This window comes from Euprymna scolopes, chromosome 18 (assembly GCF_053919585.1).
Source record: "Euprymna scolopes isolate OS-2025 chromosome 18, ASM5391958v1, whole genome shotgun sequence".
In the NCBI taxonomy this organism is placed as follows: Eukaryota; Metazoa; Mollusca; class Cephalopoda; order Sepiida; family Sepiolidae; genus Euprymna; species Euprymna scolopes.
This window is the reverse complement of record NC_136499.1, coordinates 33,425,978-33,439,619: the sequence shown is the minus strand read 5'-3', so window position 1 is coordinate 33,439,619 and position 13,642 is coordinate 33,425,978. Positions and strand designations below refer to the sequence as shown.

The window sequence follows — 13,642 nt, the reverse complement described above, 5'->3', positions numbered from 1 at the left end:
AGTATACGCAAACAAACCAGCCACAATAAATGCCCTTAAAAATATTATAGAGGAGGAAATTAGAGCCATAAGCCCTGAAACATTAAGTGATGTGCTGGACAATGCCCTGCAGAGAGCACAAGAGTGTAAAATGAAAATAGTGGACATTACTATATCTGAAAAAATCACGTAGAGTCTCATCTACCTACATATCAAAATTGGTAAGCATAACTTAAATATTGAGGAAATTAATCAAATTTAGAATCCGTCGGCTTCTTTTGGGACGCTCCGTGTGTATGATTTATTGCATAAAAAAAATTATGCTGGTTAAAGGTTAATATCACTGGTATTAGATTACTGATACAACCCCAACAACTATGCCAAAGCAATCGTCTTTCTCTACACTGGAAATGGCTCCATGCATATTGAATTTTGAAGGAAACTCACCTGTATGAATCAACTTCAGGTTGAGGTAGCTCTGCAAAGACAAACTCAGCTATGCATATGCTGAGATTACTTGCATAAAGAATAAGTGCTCCACCACTGCTGACAAAATTCTGCTAAACTCTCTCAGTGACTACTCCACTTCTGCCATATCCAGATTTAACAATAAAAGACACACTTGTTTCCTTAAATTATCTTTCCTTTGAAATAGAATCTCCTCTGTTATTTGCAAAGCTATTCATAGAGAGAAACTAGATATCCAACTCATTTACACTGGTTACTCCTTAGGGTAACACCTGTCCAAAAGACACATAACATACCTGAGATCTGCTACCTGACCAATTGTCCAATTTCTAACATTCACTCATATTGTTTATGGCAAGTGTAATAATTCTTACATAGGTAGCACCACTAGACCTCTACACCTACGCATTAAAGAAAACTCGAATTTCACACAATACCTCATGCAATAACACCCAACAGAACATCCATACCTCAGTTAGAAACCTTGGTAACTTAAGAATTTCAGAAGCAGTCCTCATTTAACACAAGCCTTATATCAACAATATACTCAAGCCTAACTCCCCCTTTATAACTATTTCTCCTCTATAGCCTTTTCTACATCTGTAAGCCCATCTACATGTTTTCCTCCTCACATTTTTTTCACTTCCATTTCACCCCTTTTTATCCATATCCCTTTTTATTGCATTATTTCTATGCCCCAACTTTTATACTTTATACACTTATAAACCCTTATCCATACCAATCCAAAGCTGCCTGTTTCACCACTGATATACACATACATATATATATATATAATAAACAGTACACATTTGAACTTTAATATTAATCTAATTAACTGTAAAAAATCATTTTATAAAATATTTTTTTTTTTTGTAAAATGTAAGGTAATAGTCATAACCTATAAAATTAATTCTTATTTGTTACAAATTGAATTCTGGGTTCAACAGACCCAAATTCTTGTCTATATGAAATTGTTTTTAACATCAATAAGGAATTAAAGTAAAATAAATTATAAACGTTATTGCTTCCCATTCATTTTTTATAATCGCTTATGTTTGACGTAAATCAAAAATCTATTACGTCACCCAAAACTATTTTTGTTTTTTCAAGGTGATGTTTTAAACTAATCTATAAATATAAAAGTGAAAATGTATGTATGTATGTACGCTTTTCCTCGATGTCCACAAAAGGCTTCTTTCAGAGAAGCGCTCGCTCGCTTCACAACTTAAAACTTTTTATATCATCTATAAATTGTAATATCTCGCAGTTAACCACGGAGCTTGCCTGTCTATTTAATTTTATTGACTTTCAAACGTTGATTATTCCATATTTCCCGCATTGGCACGCATTACATTCGGTTTTCGGTATAAAAAAAGCGAAACTCAACTCTAATCACAGGCCCAGAGCCAGTGGCTCTAGAGAGCTAAGTAACGTTTGGTCAATGTTGACTTCGTCATATCAGACGGGGGAGCGGGTTTTTAAAAACAAACAAACCTATTTATTGACCTCATTAAAAACTGTCCTGCACAAAATGCTAACTGCTGAATACCTATCGCCGTCACGTCAATCAAAAACGCGCACCTGTTTTGTTTTTTTTTCACACTTTACTATTTTCCAACTGCGCGTCGTCAAGGCTTTTTTTTTTTTTTTTTTCACGGGCACCTGTTTTTTTTTTTTTTTCAAACGCACCTACAAACACCCGGGCAACGCCAGGTACCCCTCGCTAGTATATATATAAGTCCAAATAGATCAATTGTTAGGTTCTCAGTCTGAAGATCTCGAGGTTTCAGTTTTGATTTCTGGTCATGACATTCACTTTATTTGTTGGGCATTTATTAATGCAATATTCTCAATTTCTGAAAGTAGTTAAGATCTTTGGCATTTAGAATTGAGACAAATTCCACAATCTATTAAAAAAAAATTGTGATAGATGGACAATATCTGCATATAAGATTTGCGGAACTACTCGATATGTTCTGGCATAAATTCTTGTGACAACTTCTAAAAGATTTTTTTTTTTTTTTTTTTTTTTTTTTTTTTGTTAGTGAACTTTAAATTGACAACTCTAACTTTTTTTATTTTAAATTGTGATTGATCATGGATTCCAAAGACTAAAATTTGTTTATCATTTTTATTGTGAATAATTTGAAAATAATTTTTACATATTTATTACAAATAAACAAAAAAAAAACAAGCAATAGCACACACACACACACATATATATATATATATATATATATATATATATTATAAGCCATGATAAACCAATATTTATTTCTTTTAATGCCGTGACAACATACGTTGTTTTTTGTTTTTTTTAATTAATCTGTGTGTGTCTGTGTACATTTCCCTACGCAATAACTCTGTCAATTTTTAGTCTACAGACTCGAAATTTGATATACAGGGTACTGAGATTTGGGAAAATCGATGTGATCGGTTTTTGGCCAGAAATTTGTTGATTAAGGGGTTAAAGTTCAACAATTTGACCTTTGAGAACTCTACCAAACTCCTCTGACAATTTTGGGTCTACACACTTGAAATTTTAGATATAGGTTCCTTGGACATAGATCTAACTTAACTTGATTTGAGCCAAAAACAAATTTTAAGGGGTCATAATAGGGGTCAAAGTTAAAAAATAAATTGACCTCTGCGGTCTCTTCTAAATTACTCGGACAATTTCTGGTCTAAATATTTGAAATTTTACATAAAGCTTGCCCTATCTCTGAATACCCTTTTTCATCAGTTTGGGTCGAAAATTTTTAGTTACCAATATATAAATGTATGTATGTCTGCTCGCATGTCTGCCTTAAACTTTCAATAGAGGCGACGAATTTTACTAAGGTCAGTATCGTTTTAAAGTTCGATCTTTCATACGACAAATATCGAAAAATTGGCTAAAAACATTAATATCTTCCCCTTCAACTAGGCACTTTTCTACAGGGAGAGGGAGGGGGGGAAGGTCCTTTTTTCGCCGATATTTTTGAAAGTTATCCTCTCCTTTAGATTGTCTAGCCTTAATTTTAAAAAATGTTGCTCCCAGTTTGGCGGTGGTCGTAACAGCAATGGGTTCGAGCCTGCCTTCCTACTACCACTTTTTTTCCTTTTTTGCTCAACATACACATCCAAACACCCGGGCAACGCCGGGCTGAAATGCTAGTATATCTATAAAAGTGAACGTGTCTGTGTGTGTGTCTGTACATTTCCCTTCGCAATAACTGTCAATTTTCAGTCTAAAGACTCGAAACTTGATATACAGGGTACTGAGATTGGGGAAAATCTTTGTAATCCGTTTTCGGGCAAAAATTTGGCTGTTAAGGGGTCAAAGTTCAATGATTTGACCTTTGAGAACTCTACCAAACTCCTCCAACAATTTTGGGTCTAAACACTTGAAATTTTAGATATAGGTTCCTTGGACATGGATCTAACTTAATAACTCGATTTGAGCCCAAAACAATAAATTTTCAGTGGTAATAATAGGGGTTAAAGTTAAAAAAAACTAACCGCTTTTTTTTTTTTTTTTCCCTGAATACACCTCCAAACACCCAGGCAAGTATTGAATAAAATTGAATTCACGTATAAATTGTGTTATTTTTCTCTTTTTCAATATTTAAAAAAAGTTTTTTTTTTTTTTTTAATCTTTTTTTTTCAAAAAACTGGCATTCATTATTAACGGTCTGACTGCTCAACAGATCTTGCTCACTTTGCCTACTATGTATGACATCATTTTTCAGTTAACAGGCTTGTCTCTCAATGGCAGTTACCAGGCTCCTTGCCTAGATATTGATCAATTTTGAATTTAAAAACTGTTGTTTGGGTTTTATACCATATCAACTATCATATCATACATGTTTCTTGATTTGGTAGATGAATTTGAATTAAGCGTGAAGAAAGGAGCAGTGACTGGATACATAGGAAGGGCATGACTCCATTAAGAATCTTGCATGATTTTATCTACTAACTGAAGTACTTTCTTTTTTTTTTTTTTTTTCTTTTAATTTTCTTATCCGTTTGTTCAAGCTGGGGACGGAGTATCCTACCAGATTCCAAACATTTACCTATCTTCTATATTCCAATCGAGAGATCTTTTTAAGATTCTGACCATGCCTTTAAGTACAATCTCTCTTGCACTTGGTTCACCAGATATATTTGCCAGGTATTTTTTAAAATATTTTTTCGTGAGTCCAGTTGTTCCAATCATTACTGGAATGATAGAGATCTTCCTAAGATTCCAATTTCTTTTTCATGATGTACATAAAACTTTGGTATTTCGGTATCTTTTCTCCTTTCAGCTGATTGCTTCTTCCTTCTTGTCCCGTATGATTGTCAGGTTTGTTGTGTAAATAGGTATGCAAGACAAATGAATGTGAAAAAGATAATAGTTTGTAAAAGCTAAGCTACTCACGTTCTTTCTCCATTCGTGCAATTGTACACATGATTTTAATTTCCTGTTATTTGTCTCAATAATAGTCACATTTGGGATATATACTAAATACAGAGCTGTTAAATAAAATGATTTCATGTTCCAATCGTGGTAACCCTGATGTGATGAATTCTTTAAGCGAAAAAGACTCGAAAGTATCTCCAAGCAATCAATAGTACATACTGCTACGATGAAAACTATTCAAAAAGAAGCTATGCAACTAAAATTGTTGTAGGGTTTCATGTTTGGTAATTTTATGTTCAGATTTTTAATATTTTTATATACAGTTGATTTATAGATTAATTTGAAGAGATTTTTTATTATATACACCACCTAATAATCTTCTCAAATAATTACCCATTTTAGTACTGACTAGGTTCATTGTCACTTAACATTAACGATCTTATAGGATCTGGTGTGTCAACATGATTGTAGTCGGACATTTTTTAAAAACTGGTATCTGACTTTAGAACCAAACAAAACAAAAAGGAGATAATTCTTTTAAACTTTGAACAAAAAATAAAGTTTTTTTGTTAGCAATATTTTTTGTTTATTCTAGGTTATAGTTTATATTATAAATAAGTTTCAGTAAAACAAACATACATGACTATTGACACTGCAGATCTATATTTTAGTCTGTCACGCAACTAAAATAGCTCCTTTATGTAGTAGAACCTTGAGATACATTTTTTTCATGTTACGATGTGGAGTACAATGTTTTTTTGGTCCCTGGTTATAGTATTTGCCTTGCCTTAAGGTGTTATTTAGAATGTTATTTGATTATATACGTGTCTATTATATACTGTATTGTGTTTTTTAATGCCATATCTCGGGGTTCTACTGTATCTTGGTACTTAAACTTTGTAATAAAATTTTTTTGATGGGGTGGGGGTCTTATTTTGTAAAAAAAAAAAAATTTTTGCTCAACCTTTTCATTTTTTTTGGGGGGAGGGGGTATCTTAACCTTCTTTTTTTTTCGATTCACATTAAAATCAGTAAACATGATTTATTTAATATTTAGAAATAGTTTATACTTTATTCTAATAAAGCATTTACAAATTTAAACGAGTAAATTTAATTATTTTTATTACACATTAAATTAAACATATTTTTTTGCTGTTAAGTTGGTGCACACAGAAGGAACATTCAAGAAATGCAGCAAAGATGGACACTTGCAATAAATTAAGTGCATAGTTTATTTTTTTAAAATGGAGGTTTTCATTTGATCCTTCGACACGGGTTGACAAAAATACATTGGATGGACTCAGCCATGGCAAATTCTTAAGGATTTTCTAAACAACTTTCAAGCTACTTGTGCAGATTTTGAACTCGACGTATCTCAGTGACTGCTCAGTTTTGTCCGGAACAGAAGGTTAACCGGTTGGGTTTGCTTGTAATCAGACAACTTACAGGAAAATATTGGAAGCGAAAAAAAACAAAAAGTAGATGTTGCATGGAGACTAACAAGACTATGAATTTATTAATGTTAGACAAACAACTGCAGACGTCCGAAGTAGTTTTTTTTTCAAAATAAGAAATTAATTGGATCCCAAAAAAGAATTGCATTACATGTGGCATTAGATACATCATTGCAAATACAGGCTCCGTAAGTGGCTGAAGGTGTACAAACCTTTTAGAAATTTCTTTGACAAAAAGAAAAGAAAAAAAAAATTTTTTATTTTTTCTTTAAAAGCTTTTCTTAAACCTCAAAATATCTCTTAATGCAATCAATAACATACAGCTATGATGAAAACTATGCAAATTTGTTGGGGTTTTTTATGGAAAAAATATTTGAAGTAACAAAAAAACTTAAATAATAAAGATACATAATTTATTTTGAAGAAAAAAAAAAAAAAAAAACTTGTTTGGTTAACATTACTTATCAAAAATTAACACAAAAAATACGAAAACAATGATTATAGTAACCCCCTTCCTCCTGCATAAAAATGTTTTACTATGAAACATTGATTGAATATTAAAACAAGATTACGGTAGGTTGTTTTGTTTTTGTCTTTTACAATTTTTCTGTTTTGTACCGTTAAGATTTGATCATTGATGATACTTGGCATAGTCCAGTGGTTGACGTCATGTTCCGAGCAAAGCCGAGCAAACACTTGGATACGCCCGGCTTAATTTCTGCACAAGTACCACTTTTGATTCCAATAACTAAAATACAATAAAACAAAACAATATGGAATCATTGCCCATCATAGTATTGTTTTGTTCAAGATCTGTCCATAAGCTGTCAACCTGCAAACACTGGGGAAGCAGGCAACATTTAAGGTTCTCCTCTGACTTCATGCCACCATTTCTGTATAGTTGCTCGATTTTCCCAGATTATTTTTTTCCCATATGTAACATACCACCTGGAAAAGAGAAACGAAAATAAAGGAAATAAAAATGATACAAATAACTAGACTAGCATGCATTCATAAAGATGTCAGTTTTTGCTACAACATGGGATGATTTCTATTTCTAAAATTATCTGATCAGGCAGCATGTACGTGATAAGAATGATGTTTGTCCATCGTTGTTGATGGAGACCACGAACATCACTGATTTGTAGTTGATTGGGTTTAATGGGTCCACAGACAACTTGTTAAGCCAATGCAGGCTTGAAAGTATCGTCTGTTAAATTAAATATGATAATGATGATGATCATCATATGAGTCTTAAAGACTGGCTTAAATTTGAACAATATAAGGAGATTTGTGTAGAACAGGAGACTTTGTTGTTTTGGTCACATTGAAAGAATAAATAGTTAAAGTAGCAGAGTCAGCTGGCAAAGGAAAGGAAAACAGAAGAAGACATAACATGGATGGATTTAAGAGAAAGGACAAATAAGTACCTGGCCAAAGATAAGTTTGGAAGTTAATTACTAAAAGCTGTCCATCAGGTGTCAACATGGTAAACAGACGTTAAATCGAATGATGTCTAAATACAACTAAACAAGATTTGTTGAATCTAAAAGATACAAAAATTTTTCACTGCAAAATATTGTGACGCTCTTGATACAGCTGCCACACAACTGACCGTAAGGGCAGCCATTGCCTCTGATTAGTTTCCCTCGCTACAACTGGGTTGCATTGCATAGAAGTCGTATCAGGAGTATTAAGTTATACAACAGTGAATACTGGATCGTCACCCAGTCCTCTCTTCCACCCAACTGCAGCACAATGGAAGATCCATAATTAAATGGATCTGCAATCTGCAATTCCTTCAATAACTATAAGAAACCTTCTCTACTACCAATAGCAATGGCCAAAGACTCTTTATCTGAAAGTACATCTTTTAAACTCCTCGCCCTAACGTTCACAGGAAACATGAGTTCAAACAATTACATTGTGAGTATTGACAGGATCGCTGCATTAAAGGTAGGTTCTCTCTACCGTGCTAGAAAGCTACTAACGCCCGAAAGTATCCTGTACCTCTATAAAGCCACCATTCGCCCATGTATGGAGTATTGTTGTCATATTTGGGCTGGTGCATCTGCTACTAGCCTCTCACTCCTAGACAAGGTTGAAAAGAGAGTCGCCAATCTAATAGGTCCTGAACTGTCATCTAATCTTCAACCTGTAGCATCTCTCTGCTTGTTCTACAAGTACTTTAACGGTGAATGCTCCGAAGAACTGCAAGCACTGGTACTCCCTCGATGTAAATCCCCCTGACAAGCAGCAAAATCCCACCCCTTCACAGTTGAGATCCCTAGATGTAAGAGAGCCTTCTACTCCAGTAGTTTCTTCCCTAGAACCTCTAGACTTTGGAATTCCATTCCGGGTTCCTGCTTCCCCAATTGTACTGACATGCAGAAGTTCAAGTGTAATGTGAACCAACATCTTACTGCCCAACTCCCCACATAGTACCCTTGTAGCTTATACCCCTGATAGTAGCCCCTACATCAAAGTGGCAATGTGCCTTGTTTCGGGTGAAAATGTAAAAAAAAAAAAACCAAACACATTAGGTTGGATGATTTGCTGAAAGCACTACATTTTTCCTAGGTTATCCTAAGAACAAATCAATTATGCTGATATGGTCATGTGGACAAATTGTTGCAGAAGCATGAACATCTTCAATTGCAGGAAAAATGGCCAGACAAGGAAATTTTCAAAGCAACTGATTGGACAAGGCCATGGGAAGTGGAAGTTAGAAACAGAATCATAAGAGTGGACTTACAAAATTATAAAAAAAAAAAAAGTGCTTATACAAAAATAGGTGACAGATCAATTTTTTTAAAAATATGTCCTTTTAAGCAAAATCAATATTACTTAATTGTCATGTCGAAAATAGTGATATATAGAAAAATTAAGAAAATTCATCTAATAGAACAACTGCTATTGTGTTTTTTAGTAAAAAAATAGTTTATTAATGTCGGTTAAACAGTATGATTACCATTATGATGGTAAAAACAAATAGCAATCAGAGTTATCTCCCCTGTTTCTGCAATCTTCAGTCTAAAATATCTATGAAAAATGCAATTTTCACCAATTTTCCATAAAAATTACTTTTAACTAATAACTTTCTACTAGAATTTTCATAATTTTTGGATATATTACTATTTTCAACATGACAATTAAGTAATATTGTTTTTTGCTTAAAACAACATTTTTTTAGAAATCAATCTGTAGCCTGTCTTTGTACAAGCACCAAAAAAAAAAAAAAAAAATCAAAACACTTATTTAAATAATTTTATAAATAAAATTATTTAAAATATAAACTTTCACTGATTTTCTTTAACATCTATTTGATTATTATTATTATTTTTTTTTTTTAACCAAAACAGAAATCTTTAATATCAAGAACCAAATCTGACTGTACATTGTTTACTGCAGACTTTGAGTTAGGCATTCTTCTGGTTTCTCCTCGCCTCTCAATCATGCTACACGAGTCTCAGAAATGTTACTGTAAGTCAACCATTCACACCTATCTACTGCAACATGTATATCATCTCTTGGTCATTTTTGAAGATATGCAACCTTATTGTCCACTTCGATTTTGTTTCAGCTGGATTTCCTAATCAGTTGAAGTGAATTGATCATGACTGATTAGATATACAGTGCCTAGATTACACGGCACATTTTCCTTTCAAAAGACGGACTTGCTAGTACAGACATTATTATTTAAATGGAAATCTTATCTTCTTGTTTACAGATCCAAAATTTGCTAGACGCATAAAATCTTTAAATATCTGACATTATTTCATTGATTTTTCTTGAAAGGCCGAGAATCAAAACAATAACGTAATGTTTGGTACATTTTAGGTCAGAAGGCTAGTATTTTCAGACAGTCTAATCTAGAAACACCAGAAAAAACTCTTGTAGAAGTCTGTAACCCATTTCCATTCTATAAACATCCACTGCAAATGAAGGCCTCAATATTATTGTGCTATCTTTGAACAGAAAAAATACTACACTTTCATCCTAGCTTAGAGCCTTAGAAATTTTATTTTCGACAAAACAAAAGATGAAATTTTAAGAATTCCTTATTTTTATATCGCATTTTCAGCGATCCCATCTTTAAAATAAAAAGGGGGGTGATAGGTAAAAACATATATTACAAACATGAAATTGCCTGAATACTTATAAAGATAGAAACCTCAACATTACTTACAATCCAAACATCATTCCACCTAAATGCGCAGCATGGTCAAAAAATTTCCAGCCAGCCAAGATTCCAATAATATCACTTGCTATAATTACTTTTAATACCTGAAAAAAAAAAAAGAGAGTAACAAGATTTAGCTATGAAAAAATATTAAAAAATGATTTTTAAAAAAAGTAGAAAATTAACATTCATTACGTAACAAGTTCTTCTGAGGTGATGAAAGAAATGGAAATGTGAATAAGAATTATAATCTAGCTTGGATTTCATCAACCAGAGATGTTTTATTTGCAATTTTGAAAAAAAGTAATTGCATCTCCAGAATGGGACCCACATGTGGAAGAAAGCAATCCACTGGAGATTCCAGAGAATTTATGTCCACATCAGCTAATGGATCTCCTAGACAGACAATTGTTTTTATGTTCAGTGACAACTGATAAGGTTCAAGTGGACTCGCTGGATGGTCAAACAGAAGTAAAATCTGATGTCTATATATTTCAAGCAGAGAAAGAAATCTGAAAGATTTGGTGTTTGAGCATTTTTTAAACTCTTATACACCCCAAACAAGGCACATTGCCATTGAGATGTTTACAAGGACACTAACTATGGAATTGATCAGTTTGCATTTTGTTTAATTTTCTGCATGGTTGTACAGTCAAAGAAGCTGAAAAAAGGGAGGAAGCTCACCTTTGCATCAGCCTTGGCAGTGTCTTCTATGTATAATTCATGTTTGAATGATATATTCTAGGAGTGTTAGTTGGCAAGTGGTCTGTGAGCTCTCGTTGAAATGCAATTTCGTCAGTCTCATCTCACAGAGAGTCAGGACTCTATGCAGGTTGTTTTTTTGTTCATAGCAATTTTGTGGATTTCATTACAAGTCTGTTGGGTTGATTGAAAAATCAAGTATCATGTTAACCTCATGAAATAAAATATTCTTTGTCTTCAACTCGAGTTGAGATTTTGGGTGGAAGGAAAATCCCTTTGTTACAGCACTGATTGAGACTACATAATCGGCAGAGAATGCCTCTGATAAGTATTAAAAATTATTACGCGATAATCGAAAAATCCAATTAAAGAAGTAACAGTCTGATTTTGAACAAAGTTAACACCTTATAAAGCCTAACATCACAAATGCATTTGAGAAATTTTATCACAGCACAAGCAGAAGAGCCTGGCATAAAAAATCAGCAGTAGGTTCTTTGATAAGACAGAGGTGCGTTCAAAATGAATGTTTCTCTTTAGAACACAACTGAAACATGATACCTGACTTTTGAATTTTAAATTTTAATTCAAACCATTATGAAAAATAATTTTATAAAATCAACAGTAAGTTCTCTACAATGCAACATAGACTATAATATATTATGGACTAAGTCACTGCGGGAAGACATGTGAAGTTTCCTGCCAGTACACTGCGATGGGTTCCCAATTTGAGTAGGCAATCAATTGATTTGATTGAAAAATGGTCAATTTCACCAAGATATAGATATTATTATTAAGCCGGTGCAATGCAGATAAAGAAAATACCAAGTTTGTGTGAGTTTGCTTTGTCATTTTGGAGTTTTATATACATACATACATTCAGACAATTGCTATCTACATTTTAGATAAATTTTGTATCAACCAAACTTGCAGGCAATACTGGGTAGGAATAGCTCGTTAATAAAAGCAATAAGGAGCAACATTTGTATTGCAAAAAAATTTAAAGAAACGAAAGGGATGTAATTTAAAAAGTTTTAGTTCAAATCTCTCTGCTTTAGTAGGTATAAAAACTTGATTACTTACACTATCTGCAGAGAATGAATGTGGTATAATATCACCAATGAATGCTATTGATAATCTAGCATTTGGATAATTCAGGCACACAGCACCTAACACAGCCATTAAAGCACCAGACTAGAAAAAAAAGCACAAAAAAATCAGACATTTTTATTCTCATTTATTAAATACAAATATTTTCATTTATTAAATACATTTATTAAATACAAATATTTTAATTTATTAAATACATTTATTAAATACAAATATTTTCATTTATTAAATACATTTATTAAATACAAATATTTTCATTTATTAAATACAAATTACTCTAGTCTCTTTGTTATTTTCATTACTTGAACTATTTTTCTTAAGATGTAATTCTCATAATGGTTAAAGCAATGTAGACTATAATATTTTCACCAAGGTCATTCATTCTCTCAACGTTTCAGCCGATGTTATCCCTCAAGGCTTCAGTCGACATCATTCTCTAAAGTGTTTCAGTCGACGTCATTCTATCAATGCTTCAGCTGTCATTCTGTCAACGTTTCAGCCGACGTCATTCTCTAAAACGTTTCAGCCGACGTCATTCTCTAAAATGTTTCAGCCGACGTCATTCTCTAAAATGTTTCAGCCGACGTCATTCTCTAAAATGTTTCAGCCGACGTCATTCTCTAAAATGTTTCAGCCGACGTCATTCTCTAAAATGTTTCAGCCGACGTCATTCTCTAAAATGTTTCAGCCGACGTCATTCTCTAAAATGTTTCAGTCAACGTCATTCTCTAAAATGTTTCAGTCGACGTCATTCTCTAAAATGTTTCAGCTGACGTCATTCTCTAAAACGTTCCAGCCGACGTCATTCTCTCAACTCTACAACTAATTTTGAAACTTAATACGGCTATTCACATGTCGATACACTAGTCATCATTAGTTGGACTCAAGTCACATGCAACTTGTTCAGTACTAGATGAGTGACTCTTTGAGGCAACCAGGTCTTGTATGTAGGCAAACAATGGTGATGCCTAAAAAAACCTGAAGCCATCAAAGTGTGCAGAATTGAGAATCGCAAATAAAGTGCATCTTTTGTAATTTCAGAAAGACTGAAGATAAAAACGTTAATTTCAAAAATCGAGATATTTTTAAGAGAGAGAGAGAAAAAGAGATGACAGAAGTAGAGTTTCCAAGTTGGAGGGAGTCAGAGGTTTTGAAAGAAGTGTAAGTTGGATTTCTAAGAATGGTAGAAGTCCGAGTCTTTTTAATCTCTAAAGGATCAACAGACTGAATCTTGAAAAATATTTAAAGAATTCAGTCGGATATTTTGGAATTCTAGGAGTCGGAGTCAGAATTTTTGGAATCTTAGAAGTCAGATCTTATATATTATTTTTATTTTTTAGAATCCTTTGAGATGAGGCTTCATAA

At 33.0% G+C, this 13,642-nt stretch overlaps 1 protein-coding gene across 4 annotated transcripts in view; it reads right to left on the bottom strand.

The window, feature by feature from the left end:
- Nucleotides 1–6,044: 6,044 nt before the first annotated feature.
- LOC145297578 (presenilin-associated rhomboid-like protein, mitochondrial) overlaps nt 6,045–13,642 on the bottom strand; it is a 169,754-nt gene continuing 162,156 nt past the window's right edge. For all 4 annotated transcript variants that reach the window (XM_080143603.1, XM_080143604.1, XM_080143606.1 and 1 more), the window contains exons 7-9: nt 12,251–12,361; nt 10,475–10,572; nt 6,045–7,233 (exon numbers count right to left, since the gene is read on the bottom strand). In XM_080143603.1, coding sequence (XP_079999729.1) covers nt 7,146–7,233; nt 10,475–10,572; nt 12,251–12,361 — 297 coding nt within the window. In that variant the 3' untranslated portion in view covers nt 6,045–7,145. The remainder of the gene's footprint in view (nt 7,234–10,474; nt 10,573–12,250; nt 12,362–13,642) is intronic.